At 45.5% G+C, this 27,074-nt stretch overlaps 1 protein-coding gene across 4 annotated transcripts in view; it reads left to right on the top strand.

Moving 5' to 3' along the window:
- LOC140391760 (TBC1 domain family member 8-like) overlaps positions 1-27,074 on the top strand; it is a 165,998-nt gene that overhangs the window by 69,314 nt on the left and 69,610 nt on the right. For all 4 annotated transcript variants that reach the window (XR_011935165.1, XR_011935166.1, XM_072476603.1 and 1 more), the window contains exon 8: positions 13,042-13,209. Coding sequence is in view for 2 of the 4 variants with exons in the window: in XM_072476603.1 (XP_072332704.1) it covers positions 13,042-13,209 (168 nt within the window). In the remaining 2 variants the exon portion in view is untranslated. The remainder of the gene's footprint in view (positions 1-13,041; positions 13,210-27,074) is intronic.

The raw sequence follows: 27,074 nt of genomic DNA, 5'->3' as shown, positions 1-27,074 counted from the left end.
TAATTTGACCCAGGACACTAACTTGTTCTGTGTTGTCATTTAAACTATCACTTGACAATTACCCTGTACAGTACTCAAAACTTAAAATCTATTGCCTAAGCAGCAGAAGTGTCAGCTGGCATATGTAGTGCACCCAGGCAACAAAGGAGAGAAATGTGTGACTATAGGATCCATGGCCACTTGGGTCCTTATTTTTGGTTTATTGGTTTATGAATTATGTTGAGGTGAGTATATTTTAATGAAAAGGTACATTTCTTGCCAGAAAATTGATGCTAATGGCAGAGGGCGACGAGAAGTCTGTAATTGTAGTGAAAATCATTTTTTCAAATGCAGAGGACTGGAAAATGCATTTGATATCCTAATAAGTGCTATACACAGCCGTGTAGCCGGAGAAAAGACAACCGAGGTTTGATCTATACACACGGTAGCTAACATCTACTCTGACCCCAAGTATTTCTGGTAAGTGTATCTTCTTTAATATACCCATGACACTATTTATAAATTCTTCCTCTACAATTTGCAATTCATTAGTAAGATCGTGTAAATCTTGCATACAATTCTGTGCCGAGTAATTTGCTGTCGTTGAAATAGAGATTTTCTCATTTTTTTACATGGATAATCAAAATTCACTTAATTGAAAATATTTAGTTAACAATATTTTCCCCTTTTCTCCACAGATTCATGTCCAAGACATTTTATGGGAAATAAACCCTATTCACCAAACATGTGCATGAAGCCAGCGAAGAAAAACATCTTGTGCAGGTTCTTCTTTAGAGCCATGAACAAAATTGAGTGAAGGAGGGGCCACACAGATTGTTCCTCCCACTCTCAACTCCCACTCTCAAATCGTGAGGGAAGAATGCAGTCACAAGATAATCAGAATGTCCCCTTTAGTGGGGGATGGGGGGGGGGGGGGGCACGGTAACACAATGGTTAGCACAGTTACTTCACAGCTCCAGGGTCCCAGGTTTGATTCCCGGTTTGGGTCACTGTCTGTGCGGAGTTTGCACTTTCTCCCTGTATCTGTGTCGGTTTCCTCCGGATGCTCCGGTTTCCTCCCACAGTCCAAAGATGTGCACGTTAGGTGGATTGGCCATGTTAAATTGTCCTTGGTGCCCAAAAAGGTTAGGCTGGGTTACTAGGTTACTGGGATAGGGTGGAGGTGTGGGCTTATGTAGGGTGCTCTTTCTAAGGGCCGGTGCAGACTCGATGGGCTGAATGGCCTCCTTCTGCCCTGCAAATTCTGTGTATCTACCTGCAATTCTTGTGTGGATGTACAGTAGCATGATGGGAGTGCCTGCACCTAGTTAGCAGAGCAGGTTGGCTTTTTAGTTGATCAATTAGTCTGCTACTTGTAGACACAAGACCCTGGCATTAGAGCTTTGCAAGTGCTCTAAATCTCATCTGTGAGGCTATCATCCAATGCAAGAGCTGATGTTCTTGCAGGTGGCCATAAATGTGACATAATGTGTATAGTTTTCAAAGATATTCCAAGAGTGTGTTAAAAATAATGCTATGTAATGATCAATACAGATTTGAAATAAAACATTTTGAAATTTATTTGACTGGTCTGATTGTTTTTTCACTTTGACATCAAAGGGATAGAATAGAACACAATGATTTACCCATTGTGCTTGAAGAAGAATAAAGGGGGTGATTTGAAGGATATTTACAGCCATCACATGGAATGGGCATTTGGACACATGGTATTTTAGAGTAGGTTCATATATTAATGGATTTGACAGTGCTGTAAATAGTCTGCCTCTGAATGAGATGCAAAATGCCAATTTTGCATCCTGACTGCATCCTGACTGTTCAAATCAAAACTAATTGCACAATATCTGACTTGCTTCAAAAATGCTTTAAAACTGGAATTACTCCACTTCACTTCTTTATTTGTTGAATATAAACTTAGATAATGAGGACGGCACGTGGATTGGTGGGGGTGCTTGGTGGAAGGGGTAATGGGGGTACTAGGTGGAAGAGTTTATAGAGAGTGAACCGGTCACAAAATGTTCTGAAGGTTCTGGGGAAACAGAAGGGTCTGAAGGTGGATAAATCACCTGGACTGGATGGACTACACCCCAGGGTTCTGAAGGGCATAACTGAGGAGATTGTGGAGGCAATGGTGGTGATATTTCAGGAATCACTGGAGGCAGGGAGGGCCCTAGAAGAAGGGAAAATGGCTAATGTTTAAGAAAGGAGGGAGGCAGAAGACAGGAAGTTATAGGCCAGTTAGCCTAACTTGCCATTGGTAAGACTAGAGTCCATCATTGAAGATGAGATTGTGGAGTACTTGGAAGTGCATGATAGCGTCAAGGCGAGGTCATGTCTGACAAAATCTGTTCGAATTCTTTGAGGATGTAACAAGGAAGTTGAGGATGTAACAAGGAAGTTAGACAAAGGAGAACCAGTGGATGTGATTTATTTAGATTTCGAGAAGGCCTTTGACAAGGTGCCTTATAGGAAGCTGTTAAATATGGTTAAGAGCCCATGATGTTAAGGGTTGATTACTCGCATGGATAGAGGATTGTCCGACTGGCAGAAAGCAGTGGGTGGGAATATGGGTGTCTTTTTCTGGCTGGCAGCCGGTGACTTGTGGTGTGCCTCGGGTCAGTGTTAGGACCACAAGTTTTCACAATACACAATGATCTGGAAGAAAGAACTGAGGGCAGTGTTGCTAAGTTATTGTCAAAGATATAAGATCAGAAGACATGGGAGCACAATTACGCCATTCGGCCCATCAAGACTCGGGGTTGGGGGGGGGTGTTGAATGTATCCATGGCTAAGCAAGGAGCTTAAAGATAACATAAAGGGAGGATCTGTGCAGGGGTTCTCCAGGCGGTTGCAACCGTTCCTAGATTAGGGGGGGGGAGAGGAGGGGGGGACATCTCTGTCTTGGGGGGGGGGGGGGGCGAAGAGGAAGGGATAGGGAAGGGGGGTTCTTCGGGGGGGCATCTGAGCAAGAAAAACATAAACGATCCGGAAAACTGATATGTACGGGAGGAATCCAATGTACAAAGTTCTGTACCATATTGATTTGCCATGTTTATGTCTTGCTATGCGAGTTTTTACTACTTTTTTGTTACGGGGGGGGGGGTGAAAATTCTGTTAAAAATTCTTAATAAACATATTTAAAAAAAAAAAGATAACAAAGGCAAGAATTAAGACATACTATATTGCAAAGGTCAGTGGCAGGCTGCAGAATTGGGAAACCTAAAAAAAGAGCAAAAAATTATGAAAGAAATGTAGTGCAAAATATAAAAACTGATTGCAAAGAGTTCTATAAGTAGATATAAAAGAAGCTAAAATCAACAATGGCCCCTTAGGGAATGGGACTAGGGAGTTCATGGGGAACACAGAAATGGCAGAGACATAAGTCAATATTTGGCCTCGGTTGTCATAAGAACATAAGAACTAGGAGCAGGAGTAGGCCATCTGGCCCCTCGAGCCTGCTCCACCATTCAATGAGATCATGGCTGATCTTTTGTGGACTCAGCTCCCCTTTCCGGCCCGAACACCATAACCCTTAATCCCTTTATTCTTCAAAAAACTATCTATCTTTATCTTAAAGACATTTAATGAATGAGCCTCTACTGCTTCACTGGGCAAGGAATTCCATAGATTCACAACCCTTTGGGTGAAGAAGTTCCTCCTAAACTCAGTCCTAAATCTACTTCCCCTTATTTTGAGGTTATGCCCCCTAGTTCTGCTTTCACCCGCCAGTGGAAACAACCTGCCCGCATCTATCCTATCTATTCCCTTGGATGGTGGAGGACATCCCAATAGTAACAGTTGATGCAGAGGTTTGTTGAATAGAAGGAACTTAAACAATCGCCAGAACTACGGGAAAAAGTACTAAGCAGGTTATTGGGATTAAAGCAGCCAGGTCCTCAAGGCCCTGTGGTCTACATCTTAGGAAATTAAGGGAAGTGGCAGCAAGAGATAGTGGCAGCATGGGGTGGCACGATGGTGTAGTGGTTAACACTGCTGCCTCACGGTGCCGAGGACCCGGGTTCGACCCCAGCTCCGGGACACCGTCTGTGTGGAGATTGCACATCCTCCCCGTGTCTGCGTGGGTCTCACCCCCACAACCCAAGGATGTGCAAGTAGGTGGATTGGCAATGAAATATTGCCCTTAATTTAATTTTTTTTGGGGGGTATTCTAAATTTATTTTAAAAAGAGCCAGTGGAAACATTGATTATAATATTCCAAAATTCTCGATTCTGGAAAGGTTCCAGTGGATTGGAAGGCCCCCCCCCCCCCCCACATTCAAAAAGGGAGAAAGGCAGAAAGTAGGAAACTGTACACCAGGTGGTTTAGCATCTGCCATTGAGAAACTATTGAAATCCGTTATTAAGGAAGTAGTAACTATACATTTGGAAAGTCAAAAGCAATCCATCAAAGTCAGCATGATTTTATGACTGGTAAATTGTGTTTGCCTAATTTGTTGAGTTCATCAATGATATAACAAGCAAAGTGGACAATGGGGCACTGTAAATGTAGGCCAGAAGGCATTTTATAAAGTGCTACACAAAAGTTTAATACACCGGTAAGGTTGGGGGTAATATATTGTATTGGCTAACCAACAGAAAGCAGAGAGTAGGGATAAGTGGGTCTTCTGGTTGGCAAGCTGTAATTAGTGGTGTGCTATAGGGTTCGGTCTTCGGGCCTCAACTATTTACAATCTGCGATAGAATGTACTACAGCCAAATTTGTAAATCTTACTAAAATAGGTGGGAAAGTAAGTTGCAATGAGGAAATGAGAAATTTGCAAATGGCTATGGATAGGTTAGGCCATAATTTGTCAGATGAATTTAATCATTGATAAGTGTGACAGCATCCATTTTGGTCAAAGGAATAAAAAGCAACTTATTATCTAAATGCTTTGGTGCAGAGGGATCTGGGTGTCCGTGTGCACAAATTGCAGAAAGCTAGTATGCAGGTGTGGAAGTTAATGGAATTTTGGCATTCATTGCGGCTGGAATAGAGTATAACAGTAGGGAAGTGTTGTTACAACTGTATAGGGCATTGGTGAGATTGCATCTGGAGTACTGCACACTGTTTTGGTCCCCTTGCTTGAGGAAGAATGCAAGTGCATTAGCGGTGATTCAGAGAAGGTTCACTAGATTGATTCCAGGCTTGAAGGACATGTCTTATGAAGAGAGATTGAGCAGTTTAGGCCTATACTTGCTGGAGTTTAAAAGAATAAGAGAAGGCCTGGTTGAGGGGTTAAAGACGCTGAAGGGGGCTGACAGGGTAAACGTAGAGTGGCTGTTTCCCCTTGTTGGATATTCTAGAATGAGAGGTTATATTTTAAGGCTAAAGGGTGGCAAATTTAAAACAAATGAGGAAATACTTCACTCGAAGATTCTGTGGAATGCTCTACCCAGAGTGCAGTAGATGCCGGAACACTAAACAAATTTGAGGAGATCGATAGGTTTTTAATTGGTAACCAGATGAAGGGTTCTGGGGAGTGGGCAGGAATGTGGAGATGTAGCTGAGGTGAGATCAGCGATGATCGTATTGAATGGTTGAGCAGGTGCGAAAGGCTGAATTGCCTACTCCTGCACCCAGTTCTTAGGTTCTAGGTTCTCTATCAGGTTTATTTTAAATAATCTTTCTCTGCTGTACTGTGCAATTAATCCTTGCTTGGAAAGATTTGTTGTACATGTCCAGGTTCCAAAGTCCCTTTTACCTGTTGATCTTTTGTTTAATATTATTTTTATAACTGATTATTATTCCCTATATTTAGATTCCTTATACAAGTGCAATTTCTAATTTCATTGGCACAAACCAGTGTTTGAATAAAATCTGTACACAGCTTTGAATTAAGACACTTTTTTAAGCAAAGTTATTTTTAGGTGCAATTCAAATAAACACTGACTGAAAAATTCAACCGTGCAAATGATTCTGCATTCAAGTGTCAACTTGACCCAAGTGGTAACACCCCCGGACCTGTCAGGCGGTGTCATCTTTCTAGAAGTCTGGCACATACTCTCCAGTGTAATACTAAAAGTGCTGTGTTGTCAGAGATGCCTTTCCATGGCTGAGATGTGAAATCAAAGCTGATCTGCCTGTTCTAACAATTTGGCTCTACATTAATGCATCTGATTTGTCTTGGCCAGCATTCTTCCTTTAACATTTTGTTGTTTTCGGGATCTTGCCACCGTGATGGCTATGGAAGGTGGAGGAAAGTAATAAAGGGCTGAGACCCAAAGTGGAGGACCTGGAGAACAGGCCACCGTGGCAGAATCTTCAGATTGTGGGACTGCATTAGGGGTTGGAGGGCTGTAGGCCGACTGAGATGTTCTTCAAGCTGTTGGGGGATGAGGAGAACACCTCCCTCTTTGAGCTGGATAGGGTTCATGGGTCGTTCTGGCAAAGGTGAATGATCCACCAAGCGGTGTGATAGTTTGTTTCCATAGCTATCAGATGAAGGAGAAGGTCTTGATGGGCCAAGCAGAATCTGAGGTAGAGCTGGGAAGGCAGTGGTATTCGTATATACCAGGACTTATAGTAATGTGCTGTTTGGGGTGGTCTACCCGGCGAAGTTGAGGGTCACGCATAACTCCATGAACTATTACTTTAAGACGGCGGAGGAGGCAGAGGCATTAATGATGGCTGAAAGACTGACCGGAGTTTGAACTTTGTTTACTTATGTTATGGCGGTGGGGGGGGGGGGGGGGGGGGGAGAATTTGGGGATGGTGGGATAATGTGGTGGAGGGCGGGGGAGGGGATTCTTTCCCCTTTTGTTTGGGGTTTATCATGTTTGGCTGGTTTAGAAGGGCTGGGTGTGGGGAAGGTGGTTTCTGTTGTTTTTTTGTTCTAGGTAGGTATGTGGATGAAGGGGATCTGGTGGGGCCACTTCACTAGCAAACCTAAGTTGGCTGACTAAAAGGAGCGAGGTGGAGGGGAGGGGCTGTGGCCAGCTGAGCACAGGTTTCGATGGGCCTGGGAAGTGTGAATGGATTTGTGATGGGGAGTATGCAGTGAGGAGCGGTTTCGAGAGGAAGTGGTTGGGGGTTTCTAGGAAAGTGTGGGGGGGGTGGGGGGGGTAGCTGGCTGATGGCAACTAGGGGTAGGGCTTGGTCCCACTGATGGGGCAGGGCCAGGGGCCGTGATCATGGCTGATAGGAGGGGGAGAGGGGGTGAGAGACCCCCAATCCGAATGGTAACGTGGAACATGCAGGTGGACCGGTGAAGCAGGCGAGCGTCTCCTCGCATTTGAAGAGCTTGAGAGCTGATCTGGTGCAGTTGCACGAGACCCATTTGAGGGCGAAGGACCTGGTTAGGCTTCAGAAGGGTTGAGTGAGTCGGGTGTTCCACTCAGACTTTTAAAAAAAATTATTTTTCCAATTAAGGGGTAATTTAGCATGTCCAATCCCCCTAACCTGCACATTGGGTTGTGGGGGTGAAACCCACGCCAACACGGGGGGATGGAGTTTGCACAGTTACCCAGGGCCGGGATTCGAACCTGGGTCCTCAGCGCCGCAGTCCCAGTGCTAACCACTGCCGCATGCCGCCCTGTTCCACTCGGGCTTTGTTAGTAGGGACTGGGGGGTAGTAGAATCAGTGGGTAAGAGAGGGAGGTTTCAGCTGGAGAGGTGGTGGCAACAAGTTGGTGGAACAGATACGTTAGTGCTTTGAAGAGAAGGTTGGTGGTGTTGGTTCACGTGTTTGCCCTGAATTGGGATCATGTAAGGTTTATAAAGAGGATGTTGGCGGCTATACCAAGTCCGGACACACGTCATTTAATTTTGGTGGGGATTTAATTACAGTATTGCATTCGAAGATGGATCGATCGAGGCTGCACTCGTTGATCCCTCCCAGGGGGAGGGGGGTTTGCTGGATGTAGAGAAGGCATTTGATCGAGTAGAGTGGAGTTATTGTTTGTGATGTTGGAGCGGTTTGAAATTGGGTCTAAGTTTGTGGTATGGGTCAAATAGTTATACAAGGAACCAAAGGCATGAGTTCGTACAACATGGCTTACACAAACTGGACCAACTTCCCCAGCCCCCTTTCCACTGGTTCTCCTGCCCTTACTCGCCCCCCTTCCTTCAAGGCGAATTTGATTTTCTCAAGTCTGAGAAACCCCGCCATGTTGCTAACCCATATCCCCGATTTGGGGGGGTTCCGAGTCCCTCCATCCTACTAAGATCCATTTCCGGGCCACCAGGGAGGCAAAGGCCAGGACATCGGCCTCTCTAACCCCCTGGGCTCTGGACACACCAAAGATCGCCACCTCTGGACTCGGCACCACCCTCACCTTTTAAAACTTCTGACATGATGTCAGCAAACCCCTGCCAGAAACCCCTCAGCCTCGGACATGCCCAAAACATATGGACATGGTTCGCCGGACCCCCCGCACAGCGCCCACACCTTTCCACCACCTCCTCAAAGAATCTGCCCACCCGGGCCACCATCATGTGCGCCCTGTGCAACACCTTAAATTGTATCAGGCTGAGCCTGTCACATGACGAGGATGCATTGACTCAGGGCCTCCTCCCATAATCCGGCCTCCAACTTCCCCAATCGGGGCTCCCACCCACTCCCATCAGTTCCCTGTAGATCTCTGAAACCTTCCCCTCTCCTACTCCTGTTCTCGACGCCACCTTATCCTGTAGCCCCTGGTGTGGCAGGTGTGGGGCAGGTCGAAACCTGCCTCTGCACAAAATCCCGCACTTACGGATACTGGAGTATAATGTGGGAAAATGTGAAGTTGTTCGCTTTGGCAGGAAGGATGAAAAATCAGAGTATTACTTAAACACAGAATGACCGGAATCCTGAGGTTGAGGGATTTCGGTGTCCTCGTGCAAGAGTCACAATGTTAGTATATGGGTACAGCAAGTAATTAAAAAGGCTAATGAAATGCTATCCTTTATTATGAGAGGAATTGAACATAAAAGTAAGGATGTTTTGCTTTAGTTTCCAGGACATTGATAAGACCATATCTTGAATTCTGTGGGAAGTTTTTGATCTCCTTATTTAAGGAAGGATGTAAATGTGTTGGAGGCAGTTCAGAGGTGGTTTACTAGATTGATTCCCGAAATGAGCAGGTTGTCTTGTGAGGAAATGTTAGACAGACTGGGCTTGTTTCCACTGGAGTTTAGAAGAGTGAGAGGTGACTTCATTCCAGTATATAAGATCCTGAATGGTTGTGACAAGATGAAGGTGAAAAGATGTTTCCTCTTGTGGGTGAATCCAGAACTAGGCAGCACTGCGTTAAAATTAGGGTTCGTCCTTTTTGGACAGAGATGAGTAGAACTTTATACTGAGGGTTCTGTGACTTTGGAGCTCTGCCTCAGAAGGCTGCGCAGGCGGGATCACTAAATATCTTTAAGGTAGGTTGTTGTTAGTGTTATGGGCCAGGGTTTAGAGAACCCCAAAGTGTATCATGGAGTTCACCTGACCCACAACTTTTAATAGATTGTGGAATGGGGAGCACACTGCCCACTCTACAGGTGTGGTACAGCAGAAATGGAAAAGTATTTTTTTAAGCAGAACAATGTTTATTCTATGAACTCGAAGTTAACCTTTTTAAAACATACAGTGAACATCTTAGCAACCCATCAATTCAAAGACAACCCCCAAAGAATACAACACTAAGTAATCGTTAATAACTTCCCAAACAACATCCAGAAGACAGAAGAAACATATTTTAACAGAAGCACATCAGGTTTACATTCACTACTGAAAACATTTATAATTCTGAATTCACCAAATGATCAAGAGATAGTCTTTTGATGGCAGAGAGAACAGCAGTATACCTGCTTGGTCTGGCTTCAGCTCCAACACTGAAAATGAAACTAAAACACACCTTGCAGCAAACAGCCTAAAACGAAAGTAAAAAGCTGACAGACAGCCCAGCTCCACCCACACTCTGACATCACTGCAGTAATATGAGCAACGAAACATTTCTTAAAGTGACATTCTCATGACATTAGGCAATCGAATATCATCAGGGTAGATAGGAATGTGGAATTCAAAACACAAACCGATCAGCCACGATCTCGTTGAATGGCGGAGCAGACTCAAGGGGCCGAATGGCCTCCTTCTCTTATTTTGTATGCTTGTCAGTTATTTGCTGGATTTGCAACATGAACTTGTTCCCCTGAAGTTAATGAGTTGTATCTAAAGTGGCTACCTCTTGGAATTGACAGAATTTGGGGCTGGTTGGGTAGATTGAGGGCAAGAGGGGCAAGCATTGCAGAGAGAACTGTCCAAAGGAGAAATAAATGAAGATGTAATTTCCATGGACTACTTAATTCCCACATAGCTTCTGAATGAGGATTTCAAATTACGTGGTTCCCTTACAGCAGCAGCAACTCTGTTTATAGATATGCTCAAATTATCATTGGCTCAAGCCTTCCCAGGATTCTGGCTTTTTCCTGTTTCCATTTGTGGTCTATCCTTAAACTCGTGAGCTGAGACCATTTGCAACAATTGCACAGAATCCAGACTACCAATTGAGTTTCCATAGGCATTTGGGAATTTTGCCGTAGAGTCCCCCGAGATGTTCGTGTACAAAATAAAAATAGGGCATCCTCTTACAGAGCAAGATGCCATTTTTCTCTCAAGAGGTTTTGGCTGTATTTTCAAGTTTGGTTGTAATGCACTGAAAGCTAAGCACCCACCTTGGTTGGTGCAGCTGTGACACAAGTCTCTGTCATGTTGGAGATGGTTAGTAAATAAACCTCAATTGAATAGTAAAACTCTTTGTAAAAATTTGCACTGCTATCTTTCATGCAGGCAATGAGCCAGAAGTTCGACATGTTCAGATCTCCCTAATTGATGTTTTTGAAGTCGACAGAGGGTCCTTTGAGCCATGCATTTCAGAAGAGAGCCCTTTCAATCAAAGTAAAACTTAGAAAAATCACCAAGAAACCCTGAAAGCTCACTGGGCCGCGGTTTCTAAAATGTAAATTTAACACAAAATAGAGCTTACAACATAGAGACAGGCCATTCGGCCCAACTGATTTCTGCTGGTGATGATCCGGGTCAACAAGCCCCACTCTACATCATCTCACCCTCGCCCTATCAGCATGTCTTTCCATTTCTTCCCCTCTTGTGTACTTAGACAGCTTCTCCTTAAGTTCATCTATGCTATTCACCTCAACCACTCCCTGCTGTACTAAGTTCCACATTCTAATTGCAATATATAAGAATCTGTGGGGACTTGACAGAGTAAATACCGAGGGTGTTTCCTATCTTGGTGGAATCTGGAATTGGGGGCACAGTTTAAAAAATAAGGCCTCTGCTGAGATGAGGAATTTATTTTCTTGAGGGTTATTATTGTTTGGAATTTTATTCTCCAGCGAGCAGTGAAGGTTGGGTCATTGAATACATTCAATGCTGAGTTTTTGATTGACAAGGGAGCTCAGGGTTATAGAATCGGGTAGTTACGGCCACTGAGATCAACCATGATCTTATGAAAGTAGGTTAAATTGTTAAATGGTTATAGAGTCAAGAAAAGTAAATTGTATATGGATCCTATAGATTGGTCACTTGGATGGTTTGGGATTGGGCTTGGTGGTCATTCCAGATTCTGCATTAAGATGATTTAAAGATGCTGTCAGACGATTTCTATCAGCAGCAACTGTTGGGCTGATTTTTAAAATGTTCCCTGCAGCATGTGGCTGGTTGAACAGCCGGGGTGCATCTTTTTGGATGGTTTGGGAGAGAGAGAGGGTCTTTCTGATCCTGCACTCAGACTATCCTGGAGAAAAGCAGTTCCCTTTAAAACATGGTTAGGTTGTTCATCACATGATCACCTCTCTCAAACTGACCACTTACCTAAAGATGGTCATAGCAAGTTGATTCCAGACCCGTTGTTTAGAAATTATTAGATTCTGGCTGGAGGAGTTACCTTCACAGCCAAGGTCCAAGGCCCATTGTTCAATGTGATTGTGTCTAATGGCTGAATACACAGGTGATGGCTGGATGCTTTGTGAATAGTTCAGGAACTCCTCTAAGTTGATTATCTCTGGTGGTTCACTTGTCGCGAGGCCTCCATATTAATGGCTTTGAAATGCGTAAGGTACAGACATGCAAATGTTCAGATATCTACAAACTGCTGATTTAAATAATTTTAAAATACTCATGTTAAATCTTTTTACTTATTTGCTGGTTTCAGTCCACTCAATAAATGAAGTCAATTATGAAATATGGGTTTTAGCACAGTACAGAAAGCAAAATATAGGGAAATAAAGAGGAGGTTGAGAGAGAGATAGAAAGAGATAAGAGAAACGAGCAGTTTCTAAATTATTGAGTTTTATACTTTTGATATCCCCAATAATAACTTAAAACTGCATGAACGAGACTCCACACTTGTTGAAACTTAATTTTCAGTATAAAAGAAGTTACTTGTCAGTAACTAAAACTCATTGTGCCATGTAAAAACAAAACACAAAAGAATGAATAACCTCTAACATTATCTGGAAGGTTTAGTGGATTTATGGAATACAATCATAGAATCCCTGCAGTGCGGAAGGAGGTCATTTGGCCCCTTGGGTCTGCACCAACTCTCTGAAAGAGCACCCCTCCTGGGCTCACTTCCCCGCAACCCAATGTTTAGAAATTATTATTTAGCATGGCCAATCCACTTTGGACTGTGAGAGGAAACCGGAGCACCCGGAGGAAACCCATGCAGACACTGAGAAGTGCAAATTCCACATGTGCAAACTCCATACAGCCACCCAAGGCTGAACGTGAACCCGAGAGCCTGGTGGTTTGAGTCAGCAGTGCTAACCACTGTGCCATCGTGCCACCCATATTTCTAAAGCAAAATCACACTCTTTTGAACCAATATGGAATAGGTTTTGGAGGAGGGTAGAAATGATTTCAACATTTAAGTGCACGTGTTGTTTTGCTTTAATAATGGCGAATGTTGATTGCATCAGCATTATTTCTGCAACCGAAAACAAGCTTCCTACAAATAGAACACAAAGACAGGTGGAAAATTATTTTAAGTTGTGTCTTATGTGAAATGAATGAATAGCTGTTTAAAAGCATAATAATTAAATCCAATGTGTTTTAGGTCTCCTCAGAATCTTCAGGATGTCCTGAAGAAATCTGCACAACTAATGCTGCAGATACACTTGTGAACAATTCAAGTATCAAAAAAGAACCGAGACATTCATTGAATTCAGAAGCTTTAATGGCACTCTTTCACCTGACTGAAAGTGGAAGTGCAAATTCCACAATGGTAGGTAAACAAGAACATTCAATTCATTTTCTTTTAAATTTATTATTTGAGTATTGCTTTATCCTGGCTGTAGCATTTTGTAATTTCTAACTATTTGATTTGATTTGGTTTGATTTATTGTCACATGCACCGAAGTACAGTGAAAAGTATTTTTCTGCAGCCGAGGGAACGTACACAGTGCGTACATAGTAGACAAAAAAAGAATAACCGACAGTGTACATTGACAAATACTACATCGACAAATAGTGATTGGTTACAGTGCGGAACAAGGGACCAAACAAAGCAAATACATGAGCACGAGCAGCATAGGATGTCGTGAATAGTGTTCATACAGGGAACCGATCAGTCCGAGGGACCGTTGAGGAGTCTTGTCGCTGTGGGGAAGAAGCTGTGCCTATGTCTGGATGTGCGGGTTGTCATGTGAGAGTACCTTTAGGAAATGGGTGTTTATTACTGCAGTGATATCAGAGTGGGTGGAGCTGGACTGTCTGTCAGCTTTTTACTTTCATTTTAGGCTGTTTGCTGCAGGGTGTGTTTTAGTTTCGTTTTCAGAGCTGGATAGCTGCAGTCACAGCCAAAAGGTGTATGAATCTCTCTCTGTAATCTAAAGACTGTAAATTGATCCTGGTGATTTAAAACTAATAACAGTAGTGGCTTTAACCTGATGTGCTTCTGGTAAAAGGTGTTTTAAGTCTTATGGATGTTAAAAGGAAAGCTTAAAGGATTACTTAGTGTTGTATTCTTTGGGGGTCGTATTTGAATTAATTGTTGTTAAGATGTTCGCTGTATGTTTTAAAAAGGTTAACTTGAGTTCATAGAATAAACATTGTTTTGCTTAAAAAAATACTTTTCCATTTCTGCTGTACCACACCTGTAGAGTGGGCTGTGTGCTCCCCATATCACAATCTAGTAAAAGTTGTGGGTCAGGTGAACTCCATGATACACCTTGGGGCTCTCTAAACCCTGGCCCATAACAAATTGGGGGCTCGAGGGGGATAAAAGTCTATCTATTGGATTGGCTTTTTGAACGTAAAGACAGTGAGGGGTGGGCATATTGTGGATGCTTTTCATGTGTGGTATTTTAGTTTAAGTAGGGAGTATGTTGTGGACAATGGCTCTTTCAGAGGCTCAGACGTTTTTGGGGGTGGAGACGGTCACACGCAGTACCTTACGGACAGAGACTAAAAGCAGCATGTTAGATTTGGCAAAAACATTGCAGTTAACATTACCTGACAAAATGCAAAAAGATGAGGTAATTATGGTGGTGGCTAAGCATTTAAAGTTTGACTCATTGGAATTGGCAAAAAATCAGTTACAAATTAAAGAAATCGAACATGAGAAAGAATTTAAGCAGCTTGAATACGAAAGAGAGTGAGAGGAAAATAAAGAGAAAGTGAAAGAGAGAGAGAGGAGAAAGAGAGAGAAGAAATAAAGCAGAAAGATTAGCCCTAGCAGAAGAAAAAGAAAGAGAAAGGAAGATACAGATCAGGGAAAAGGATAAAGAGAGAGAGTTTGAACTTCAGAAAATGGCCATGAAACATGGCAGTCAATTAAAATTGGCAGACGTAAAGGGAAATGTACAGTTGGTTGATAGTGATGAGGATAGTGAGAAAGTGATGAGGATAGTGAGAAAGAGTGTCATGGTCAAATGCTTGGTGAGAATGTATTTAAATATGTCCAAGCATAGCCAAGGTTTGACGAGAAGGAGGTCGAAGCCTTTTTCATTTCATTTGAGAAGGTAGATAAACAAATTAAATGGCCACAGGACATGTGGGTATTACTGATTCAAACAAAGCTTGTAGGTAGGGCTAGTGAAGTGTTTGCATCACTACCGGAGGAGGTATCTGAGACGTATAGGAGGTGAAAAATCCATCTTAGGTGCACATAAACTAGTGTCTAAATCCTACAGACAAAGGTTTAGAAATTTAAGGAAAGAATTTGGTGAAACATACATGGAGTTTGAAAGGCTCAGAGTAATTTTGATTGGTGGATAAAGGCTTTGAAAATAGACCAAGTGTATGAAGCTCTAAGAGAAATTATACTTTTGAGGAGTTTAAAAATTAAATTCCTGATGTAGTGAGAATTCATGTGGAAGAGCAGAGGGTTAAAACAGCGAGGTTCGGAGCAGAAATGGCTGATGATTATGAATTAGTTCACAAATCAAAGTTTGGTTTCCGACATCAGTTTCAGCCTGCGAGGGATAGAAACTGGGGACATGAGAAATACTCAAGTGGGAAAGGTGGTAAAGTTGATCTGATGGGAGATAATAAGGAGAGTGTACCTCAGATTAAAAGAGAAATCCAGGAGGGTGGAAAAGAAATGAAAAATTTCAAATGTGTTCACTGAAGTCACAGTGTTGGTGGCTGAAGAAAAGCACTGGGAAGGCTGATGTAAAATAGGATAAGACAGTGGGGTTTATTAAAGTGGTAAAGGAAAGCCTAAGTGAAGTGAAGGAGGTGCAAAAGATTGTACAGCCTGATCAAGAGGTGATTGATAAGAAGGTGCCAGATGTCTTTAAAGAATTTACTTGTGTGGGTAAAGTTTACTCGTGTGTATCAGGAGGAGTAGGTAAAGAAGTCACAATTTTAAGAGATACGGAAGCTAGTCAATCTTAAATGGTAAGAGATGAGGAGTTATGTAGTTTGGGAAGAATGTTGCCAGAAAAGGTGGTAATATGTGGAATTCAGGGTGAGAGGAGTAGTGTTCCATTATTTAAGGTAAGGTTGGAAGGTCCAGTGAAGAGTGGTGAAGTGGTAATAGGAGTAATAGAGAAACTATCTTGTCAAGGAATACAGGTTATCTTGGGTAATGATGTAGCTGGATCGCAGGTGGGAGTGATGGCTACTGTGGTTGATAAGCCAGTGGAAAACCAGACAACTGTAAGTGTTGAAGGACGAATATCCTGGGATTTTTCCGGATTGTGTAGTAACAAGGTCACAAAGTCACAGGTTAGGACAAGTGGAGAAATCAGAGATTGAAGATGATGTGCAAGGAGACTTCCGGGTGCGGCTATGCAGAGCTAGGTCGCATATTTGGTAGCTTCCGCTTGGAACGGACTTTTGGGCTCTTTTACACGGCCCCCACGGCATTTGTTTGACATTTCCCGGTGTGGGAAGAAGACTGCAGCATTCCCCTGACAGTGTCCCCACAAGATTTGGCTTGTGCTGCAGGAATAGACAAAGGCCTCTTCCAGCATGCAGGCGGGGGAAGGGCAAGCTTAAAGCTGCAATCTGACTTGACTGTATCAAAGGTGAATTCCAGCAGCAGAGGGAACAACTGTGAAAAGATCTACCAAGGCCATTGAAGAAGCAGGGACGAGGCTTCTGGTGGCGGCCATGGGTCGCCCTCCAACTTCTATGAAACGGACCATAAGTGTAACGGCCAAAGGTGCGGCACTGGAGCAACGGGAGAAGCGAGGGAAAGAAACCAAAATGGCGGTGGCCAGGGACACAGGGGAGCTGCAGGAGTTCATCAAGCGCTGCTTCGAGGAGCAGCGCGAGGAGATGCGCAAGGGGATGTTGGCGCCTATGCTTTCGGCAATTGAAGGACTCTGGATCACCCAGAAGGCCCACGAAGCTAAGATCCAGGAGGTACAGAAAAGAGTCCGTCAGAACGAGGACAAGCTCGTGGGCCTGGCGGTGAGAGTGGAGCAGAACGAGGCGCTACACAAGAGGTGGGCGGGAAGACTCGAAGACCTGGAGAACAGGTCGAGGAGAAAGAATCTGCGAATCCTGGGTCTCCCTGAGGGAGTGGAGGGGGCTGATGCCGGGGCATACGCGAGCATGATGCTCGGGGCGATGATGGGCACGACGGCCCCTTCGAGGCCGCTGGACTTGGACGGGGCACATCGGGTGCTGGCGAAGAAGCCCCAGGCAAATGAGCCGCCAAGGGCGATGGTAGCGAGGTTCCACCGGTTCACAGACAGAGAGTGGGTCCTGAGATGGGCCAAGAAGGAGCGGAGCAGTAAGTGGGACAATGCAGTGATCCGAATATACCCGGACTGGAGCACGGAGGTTGCAAAGCGGAGAGCGGGTTTCAACCGGGCCAAAGCGGCGTTGTACCAGAAAGAAGTGAAATTCGGAATGCTGCAGCCAGCGCGACTGTGCGTCACATACAAGGGCCAACACTATTACTTCGAAACGCCTGAAGAGGCATGGACCTTTGTACAAGCCGAAAAGTTGGACTCTAACTGAGGGTTTGTGAGGGTGGGGGGGATGTTTTGGGGTTTGATGTGTGATGGTTGTTGTATACAGGGGGTCAATCACGCGCAGGAAATGTTACATGGGCTGGGGGAGAGGGACAAGGAGCTGGGGCGGAGCGGGCTTTGGAAAGCGTGGGGTGTTTTCCCCGCGCACGGGAAGAAAGGCGGGAAGGGGAATGAAGGAATGCATATGGATTAGGAGACTCCCACGCGGGGAGGCCAATGGGACGGCGGGGGAAGCCGGGGTCAGCAGGCGTCAGCTGATTTACGGGAGTGACATGGGAGCAAAAAAGTTAGACAGGGGTCTAGCGGGGGGAGGGGAGGGGGGGAAGTGGGGGGGAAAGGGGTTGCTGCTGCCATGGCCGAAAGGGAATGGGACACAGAAGAAGTGGTCGGGACGGGGGCCCCCCCTCTGGGGGACTGGAGGGTGAGGGAGGCGTGGACACGGGACTGGCCCAGAAAAGGAGGTGGCTAGTCGGTGGGGCGTGGGGTGGTGGGGGGGGGGGGGGGGTGGGGGGGGTGAGAGCCCCTCCAATCCGGCTGATAACGTGGAATGTGAGGGGCCTGAATGGGCCGGTGAAGAGGGCTCGAGTGTCCGCGCACTTAAAGGGACTGAAGGCGGACGTGGCCATGCTCCAAGAGACACACCTGAAGGTGGCGGACCAGGTCAGGCTAAGAAAGGGATGGGTAGGACAGGTATTCCATTCGGGACTGGACGCGAAGAATAGAGGGGTGGCAATATTGGCGGGCAAGCGGGTGTCATTTGAGGCCAAGACTATTGTAGCGGACAATGGAGGGCGATATGTAATGGTGAGCGGTAGGCTGCAAGGGACGTGGGTGGTGTTGGTAAACTTATACGCCCCGAACTGGGATGATGTAGGATTCATGAAGCGCATGTTGGGGCGCATTCCGGACCTGGAGATAGGAGGCCTGATAATGGGAGGGGACTTCAATACAGTGTTGGATCCAGCACTGGACCGCTCCAAATCAAGGACTGGAAAGAGGCCGGCGGCGGCCAAGGTACTTGGGGGGTTTATGGATCAGATGGGGGGAGTGGACCCATGGCGGTTTGCAAGGCCGCAGGCCAGGGAATTTTCTTTCTTCTCCCATGTACACAAAGCCTACTCCCGGATAGATTTCTTTGTTCTGGGTAGGGCGCTCATCCCGAGGGTGGAGGGGACGGAGTATTCGGCTATAGCCGTTTCGGACCATGCCCCGCACTGGGTGGAACTGGACTGGAGCTGGGAGAGGAGAGGGACCAACACCCGTTGTGGCGGCTGGATGGGGGACTGCTGGCGGACGAGGTGGTGTGTGGGAAGGTGAGGGGGTGTATCGAAAGGTACTTGGAAGCCAACGACAACGGGGAGGTGCGGGTGGGGGTGGTATGGGAGGCATTGAAGGCGGTGATCAGGGGAGAGCTAATTTCCATTAGTGCTCATAGGGAGAAGACAGAGGGTATGGAAAGGGAGAGGTTAGTGAGGGAGATTTTGAGAGTGGACAGGAGATACGCAGAGGCCCCGGAGGAAAGATTACTTGGGGAAAGAGGACGGCTCCAGACGGAGTTTGACCTGTTGACCACAGGGAAGGCAGACGCACAGTGGAGGAAAGCGCAGGGGGCGACCTAAGAGTATGGGGAAAAGGCTAGTCGGATGCTGACACACCAGCTCCGTAAGTGGATGGCAGCGAGGGAAATAGGGGGAGTCAAAGATGGAAGGGGAGTCACGGTTCTGAGTGCAACGAAAATGAACGAGGTATTCAAGGCCTTTTATGAAGAGCTGTACAGATCCCAGCCCCCAGCGGGGGAAGAGGGGATGAGACGATTCCTAGATCAGCTGAGATTCCCGAGGGTGGAGAAGCAAGAGGTGGCTGGTTCGGGGGCACCAATTGGGTTGGAGGAGCTGAGCAAGGGTTGGGGAGCATGCAGGCGGGGAAGGCCCCAGGACCGGACGGATTCCCGGTGGAGTTCTACAGGAAGTACGCAGACCTGTTGGCCCCGCTACTGGTGAGGACCTTTAATGAGGCAAGAGAGGAGGGGACCCTGCCCCCGACAATGTCAGAAGCGACAATTTCTTTGATCCTAAAGCGGGGCAAGGACCCACTGCAATGTGGATCGTACAGGCCGATCTCGCTCCTCAATGTGGATGCAAAGTTGCTGGCAAAAGTGCTGGCCATGAGGATCGAGGACTGTGTCCCGGGGGTAATCCACGAGGACCAGACGGGATTTGTAAAGGGCAGGCAACTAAAATGTGCGGCGGCTCTTAAACGTGATAATGATGCCATCGGAGGAGGGAGAGGCGGAGAGGCAGCTATGGACGCGGAGAAGGCCTTTGACCGAGTAGAGTGGGAGTACCTCTGGGAGGTGCTGCGTAGGTTTGGGTTCGGGGAAGGGTTTATCAATTGGGTTAAGCTCCTTTACAGAGCCCCGATGGCGAGTGTAGTGACGGACCGGCGGAGGTCGGAGTACTTTCGACTGTACCGAGGGACGAGGCAGGGGTGCCCCCTGTCCCCCCTGTTGTTCGCATTGGCGATCGAACCATTGGCCATGTCATTGAGGGAGTCTAATAAATGGAAAGGGGTGGCCCGAGGGGGAGAAGAGCAGCGGGTGTCGCTATATGCGGATGACCTGTTGCTGTACGTGGCGGATCCAATGGATGGGATGGTGGAGGTCATGCAGACTCTAAGGGAGTTTGGGGAGTTTTCGGGCTATAAGCTCAATGTAGGGAAGAGTGAGCTCTTTGTATTACAGGTGGGGGACCAAGAAAGAGGGATAGGGGACCTACCGCTGAGGAGGGCGGAGGGGAGCTTTCGGTATCTGGGGATCCAGATAGCCAGGAGTTGGGGGACCCTACATAAACTGAATCTGACGAGGTTGGTGGAGCAAATGGAGGAGGATTTCAAAAGATGGGACATGTTACCGCTCTCGCTGGCGGGTAGAGTGCAGTCGGTCAAAATGGTGGTCCTTCCGAGGTTTCTGTTTGTGTTTCAGTGCCTTCCCATCGTGATCACTAAGGCCTTTTTTAAGAGAGTAGGCAGGAGTATTATGGGGTTTGTGTGGGCGAATAAGACCCCGAGAGTAAGGAGAGGGTTCCTGGAACGCAGTAGTGACTGAGGAGGGTTGGCGCTGCCAAACCTGGGGAGCTACTACTGGGCAGCAAATGTGTCGATGATCCGCAAGTGGGTTATGGAGGGAGAGGGGGCGGCATGGAAGAGGATGGAGATGGCGTCCTGTAAAGGAACGAGCCTGGGGGCGTTGGTGACGGCACCGCTGCCGCTCTCGCCGACAAAGTATACCACGAGCCCGGTGGTGGCGGCAACGCTTAGGATCTGGGGCCAGTGGAGACGGCACCGGGGTGCATTGGGAGCATCGGTGTTGTCTCCGATCAGGGGTAACCACCGGTTTGTCCCGGGGAAGATGGACGGGGGGTTCCAGAGCTGGCATCGGACGGGGATTGGAAGAATGGGGGACCTGTTCATCGACGGGACGTTTACGAGCCTAGGGGCACTGGAGGAGAAGTTCGAGTTGCCCGCGGGAAATGCTTTTAGATATATGCAGGTGAGGGCTTTTGTGAGGCGACAGGTGAGGGAATTCCCGTTGCTCCCGGCACAAGAAGTTCAAGATAGGGTGATCTCGGGTGTATGGGTCGGGGAGGGCAATGTGTCGGAAATACACCAGGAGTTGAAAGAAGAGGGGGAAGCGCTGGTAGAAGAGTTGAAGGGTAAATGGGAGGGGGAGCTGGGGGAGGAGATCGAGGAAGGTCTGTAGGCTGATGCCCTAGGTAGGGTTAATTCCTCATCCTCGTGTGCCAGGCTCAGCCTGATACAATTTAAGGTGGTCCACAGAGCGCACTTGACGGGGGCGAGGTTGAGTAGGTTCTTTGGGGTAGAGGACAGATGTGGAAGGTGCTCAGGCAGCCCGGCGAACCATGTCCATATGTTTTGGTCATGCCCGGCACTGGAGGGGTTCTGGAGAGGAGTGGCGGGAGCAATATGTTAGCTGGGGGCTAGCAATATTTGGAGTAGTGGACGAACCGGGAGTGCAGGAAGCGAAAGAGGCCGGCATTCTGGCCTTTGCGTCCCTAGTAGCCCGGCGAAGGACCTTGCTAATGTGGAAGGAGGCGAAGCCCCCCAGCCTGGAGGCCTGGATAAATGATATGGCTGGGTTCATAAAGTTGGAGAGGATTAAGTTCGCCTTGAGGGGGTCTGCGCAGGGGTTCTACAGGCGGTGGCAACCATTCCTAGACTATCTCGCGGAGCGTTAGAGGAAGGTCGTTCAGCAGCAGCAGCAACCTTTGGTGGGGGGGGTGGAGGGGACGTCCTGGGAGGGGGGGGGGGAAGGGGGGACTGCCTGGGAGGGTGGATGAGCAAGAGATAACATGAAGGGTTGGGGAAACTGGCACGTACGGGTGAGGGCCAGTGTACAAAGCTGTGTAAATATATCATTTTGCCATGTATATATCTTGCTCTGCGCGATTTCTCGTATTTATTTTTTGTTACGAGGGGGGGGGGGGCGGTTATTTTTTGTAAGGGAGAAAAATTGTGTTAAAAAACTTTAATAAATATATTTTTTTTAAAAAAGAAGATGATGTGCAATTATCAGAAACGATTTTCGATCAGGTGGTTGAAAAAGAACAAGAACAGGTGGAGGATGAGGTGGATATTTTTAGTTCAGGAAAACTGCGGAGTTACAATGGAAAGATATAGAAATAAAACGGATGTATCAGAAAGCATACACTCAGTATACATCTGAGTGTATACCAGAGTGTTATTACCGTAAAGGTGATATCTTGAAGAGAAAATGGAGACCTTTACATATGCAGGCGGATGAAAAGTGGGCAGAAGTCCATCAAGTAGTATTGCCGGTAGGGTATAGAAAGGAGGTGTTGCGAGTTGCACATGAGGTACCAGTGGGAGGTCATTTGGGAATAAGGAAAACTCAAAGCTAAAATACAAAAACATTTTTATTGCCTGGACTACATAAAGAGAGAGTAAAATTTTGTCAATCATGTCACACATGTCAAGTGATAGGGAAACTTCAAGCAGTGATAAAACCAGCGCCCTTAATAGCCCATTCCAGCATTTGAGGAACCTTTTACAAGGGTCCTAATTGATTGCGTAGGACCGCTTCCTAAAACAAAAAGTGGGAATCAATATCTTTTGACTATGATGGATGTGTCTACTAGGTTTCCAGAGGCCATTCCAGTACGTAATATTACAGCTAAAAGGATTGTGGCGGAGTTACTTAAAATCTTTACTAAATAAGGACTACCCACAGAAATACAATCGGATCAAGGATCAAATTTTACCAATTTAAATCACCTGCATACCATCCAGAATCGCAGGGAGCGTTAGAAAGGAGGCATCAGATATTAAAGGCAATATTGAGGGCTTATTGTGATGATTATCCAGAGGATTGGGATAAAGGAATTCCATTCATACTGTTTGCAATTAGGGATGCACCTAATGAGTCAACCAAATTCAGTCCTTTTGAACTAATTTTTGGTCATGAGGTAAGAGGACCACTTAAATTGATTAAGGAAAAATTGGTGAGTGAGAAATCGGAAATTACATTATTGGATTACGTGTCAAATTTCAGAGAACAATTAAATAGAGCAGGTGAATAGGCTAGACAACATTTAAAAGTTGCACAAAATGTGATGAAACGGGTAGCGGACAAAAATCCAAAGTTCGTAGTTTTGCCAAGGGAGATAGATTTTTAGTGTTGTTACCAGTGGTAGGTGAACCTTTAAAATCTAAGTTTTGTGGACCTTATCAGTTGGAAAGGAAATGAAGTGAGGTGAATTATGTGGTTAAAAACACCAGATAGAAGGAAAACTCACCGAGTGTGTCATGTGAATATGCTTAAAAGGTACTTTGAAAGGGAAGGAGAGAAAAAGGAGGAGGTTTTAATGATTCTAACTCAAAGTGACGAACCAAATCCAGATGACTGTGAATTTGACATACCTCAAATTAAATTGGAAAATGAGGATGTTCTTAAAAATTGGGATAAATTATTGAGTTACCTTCCAGAGGAAAAACAAACTGACCTGAAAGAGTTATTGATATCACATGGGCATATTTGTGGAGATAAATTGGGAAGCACTAAAATGGCTATACATGATGTAGATGTGGGAAATGCTGTTCCAATCGAACAATATCCATACAGACTTAACCCTTTAAAATTGGCACAGGTTAACAAAGAGATTGAGAGTACGCTTAAAAATGGCATAATTGAAGTAGGTTGCAGCCAATGGAGCTCACCCATAGTGATGGTCCCAAAACCAGACGGTACCCAACGTTTGTGTGTGGACTATAGAAAAATTAATGCAGTTACAAGGACGGCTCTTATCCTATCCCACGTTTGGAGGATTGCATTGTGAAAGTGGGACAAACGGCTTTTATTTCCAAACTGGATTTACTTAAAGGTTACTGGCAGGTACCTTTATCCGAAAGGGCGAAGGAGATTTCAGCTTTTGTGACTCCAGAGGGTATATACCAATTCAAAGTTATGCCATTTGGCATGAAAAACACACCAGCCACAATTCAACGGTTTCCTAACAAAGTTGTTTCAGGAGTACCCAATTGTGCAGTTTACATCGACGATCTGGTAATTTTCAGCCAGATATGGAAAGAACATTTAAAACATCTGATGGAGTTATTCGATCGACTTCAGGAGGCGCGTTTGGTGATGAACCTAGCCAAAAGTGAATTTGGAAAAGCCCAAGTCACTTTCCTTGGCCATACAATTGGACAGGGTCGAATGGTCCCATGGGATGTGAAAACAAAAATTATTGGGGAGTTTCCGATACCCTCGACACGACGGGAAATAATGCGATTTCTTGGTATGAGTGGATTTTACCGGAAATCTGTACCGAATTCCAGTAGTGTGGTCACTCCACTGACTGACTTGCTCAAGAAGCGTAACAAATTCCAGTGGAGTGTCAGCAGACATTTGACGGCCTGAAGGCTGTGTTAACCACTGCTCCTGTTTTAGCCATCCCAAATTATACGAAACCATTCAAAGTGGCGGTTGATGCGAGTGATGTGGGTGTAGGTGCGGTGCTTCTACAAGAGGACGACGAAGGGCTAGAGCGGCCTGTTGGTTCTTTTTCAGAGAAATTGAATTTTCACCAGAAAAAGTATTCAATGATTGAGAAGGAGACATTGAGTTTGGTGGTAGCTTTGTAACATTTTCACATTTATGTGACCATTATATATGCTGATCATAATCCATTGACATCTTTGGAGCGATTCCAGAATAACAATGCAAGGCTGTTTTGCTGGAGTTTATTGTTACAGCCATTTCATTTAAAAATAGTAGATGTGGCAGGACGAGAAAAGTGATAGCCGATGCTATGTCACGAATGTGATGAACGAAAGCAATTTCAGTTGGAGGAAGAAGAAAAAAAAAGAAATGGACTATATTATTATACCTGTTTATGTGTGTTGTTTTTTGAAACGAAAAAGTATATTTGTGGTGTGCATTTCTTAAAGGATAGTGAAAAGGTGAAAAATGAAACCATCTTGAAGTTGATGGGGGTTTTTTTTTTCCTTGGGGGGAGGTGTCATGTGAGAGTACCTTTAAGAAATGGGTGTTTATAAATGGGTGTGTATATAAGTATCTGTAGTGAGAGTACCTTTAAGAAATGGGTGTTTATCACTGCAGTGATGTTAGAGAGTGGGTGGAGCTGGGCTGTCTGTCAGCTTTTTACTTTCATTTTAGACTGTTTGCTGCAGGGTGTGTTTTAGTTTCGCTTTCAGAGCCTGATAGCTGCAGTCACAACCAGAAGGTGTATGAATCTCTCTCTCTAATCTAAAGACTGTAAATCGATCCTGGTGATTTAAAACTAATAACAGTAGTGACTTTAACCTGATGTGCTTATGGTAAAAGGTGTTTTAAGTCTTACGGATGTTAAAGGGAAAGCTTAAAGGATTACTTAGTGTTGTATTCTTTGGGGGTTGTATTTGAATTAATGGTTGTTAAGATGTTCACTGTATGTTTTAAAAAGGTTAACTTGAGTTCATAGAATAAATATTGTTTTGCTTAAGCTTGTGTGATGCGTTGGGCTGAGTTCATCACACTCTGCAGTTTTTTTAGATCTTGGGCTGAGCAGTTGCCATACCAAACTGTGATGCAGCCGGATAGGATCTCTCTATGTCACATCTGTAGAAGTTTGAGAGAGTCGATGCAGACATGCCGAATTTCTTTAGCTTCCGCAGGAAGTAGAGATGTTGTTCGGCTTTCTTGATTGTTGCATCAACGTGAGTGGACCAGGACAGACTTGGTGATGGTGATCCCCAAGAACTTAAAGCTATTGACCACTCCGGGGGCGGGGAGAAAGAGTCGTGCTGCACTTCCTGAAGTCAATGGTCAGTTTTTTGGTCTTTCCAACATTTAGGGAGAGGTTGTTTTCGGTACACCATGCAACCAAATGATTTATCTCCCTTCTGTAGTCTGATTCATTGTTGTTTGGTATACGACCCACCACAGTTGTCACGACCCACCACAGTTGTATCATCCGCAAATTTATAGATTGAGTTGGAGTTAAATCTTGCCACACAGTCGGGAGTACAGTAGAGGACTGAGCACACATCCTTGCGGGGCCCTGGTGTTGAGGACTGTTGTGGACAATTGTACTGTTGCCTCTCCTGACCGATTGCGGTCTGTTGGTGAGGAAGTCAAGGATCCAACTGCACAGGGAGAAGTCAAGTCCAAGATTGCAGAGTTAGGCTTGTCGGGATAATGGTGATGAAGGCGGAGCTGTAGTCTGTGAACAGCAGTCTAACGTAGGTGTCCTTGTTGTCGAGGTGTTCGAGTGTTGATTGTCGAGCCAGGGAGATTGCATCTGCTGTGGACCGGTTGCGGTGATAGGCAAGCTGCAGTGGATCGAGACCGTCTGGGAGGCTGGTGTTGATCCGTCTCATGACTAACCGGTCAAAGCATTTCATGATAACAGATGTCAGGGCCACTGGTTGGTAGTCGTTAAGGCAGGCTACCTTGTTCTTCTTTGGTACTGGTATTATGGTGGTCTTCTTGAAGGAGGTGGGGACCTCAGAGTGGAGGAGTGAGGTGCTGAAGATGTCTGCGAATACACTCGCCAGCTGGTCTGCACAGGCTCTGAGTGCTCGTCCAGGGACTCCGTTGGGGCCAGTCGATTTCCGTCGATTCACTTCCAAGAAGGCAGCTCTTACCTCCGAGGCTGTAATAGTGGGTGTGTCAAGGGCTGTTGGGGCGGGTGGCACTGATGCATTGGCTGACTGCTCAAAGCATTATTACTACAAACTTGACCTGTGACCAGATGGTGTTAGTTCAAGTTTATTTTGATGATAAGCCTATCAAATTCATTCATAATTTATTAACACATTGATAACAGGACTCTTGATACAATTGATCACTCATAATAGACTGCCTTGCATCTGTTTTAATTAAACCTGTAAATCCAAGGATAGTGGGTCATCTTTCATACTTGAGTTAGAGTGTGGGTGCACTGTATACAATGCGCTAATTTTTGTTTTCCTCAGCAAAGAGCCACAAACTCACTAGCTGTAATTTCTATATTTGTGGTTCAGTTTAGTTCCACAGACCAATGCTCGTCCTTCAATTCATTGTAGTTCCACAGACCAATGCTCATCCTTCAATTCATTGTAAAAGACCTCATTTGTTCAT

This window comes from Scyliorhinus torazame, chromosome 15, assembly GCF_047496885.1.
Source record: "Scyliorhinus torazame isolate Kashiwa2021f chromosome 15, sScyTor2.1, whole genome shotgun sequence".
Classification (NCBI taxonomy): Eukaryota; Metazoa; Chordata; class Chondrichthyes; order Carcharhiniformes; family Scyliorhinidae; genus Scyliorhinus; species Scyliorhinus torazame.
Note: the sequence above shows the minus strand (reverse complement) of the source record. Positions and strands in the feature narration are given on the sequence as shown.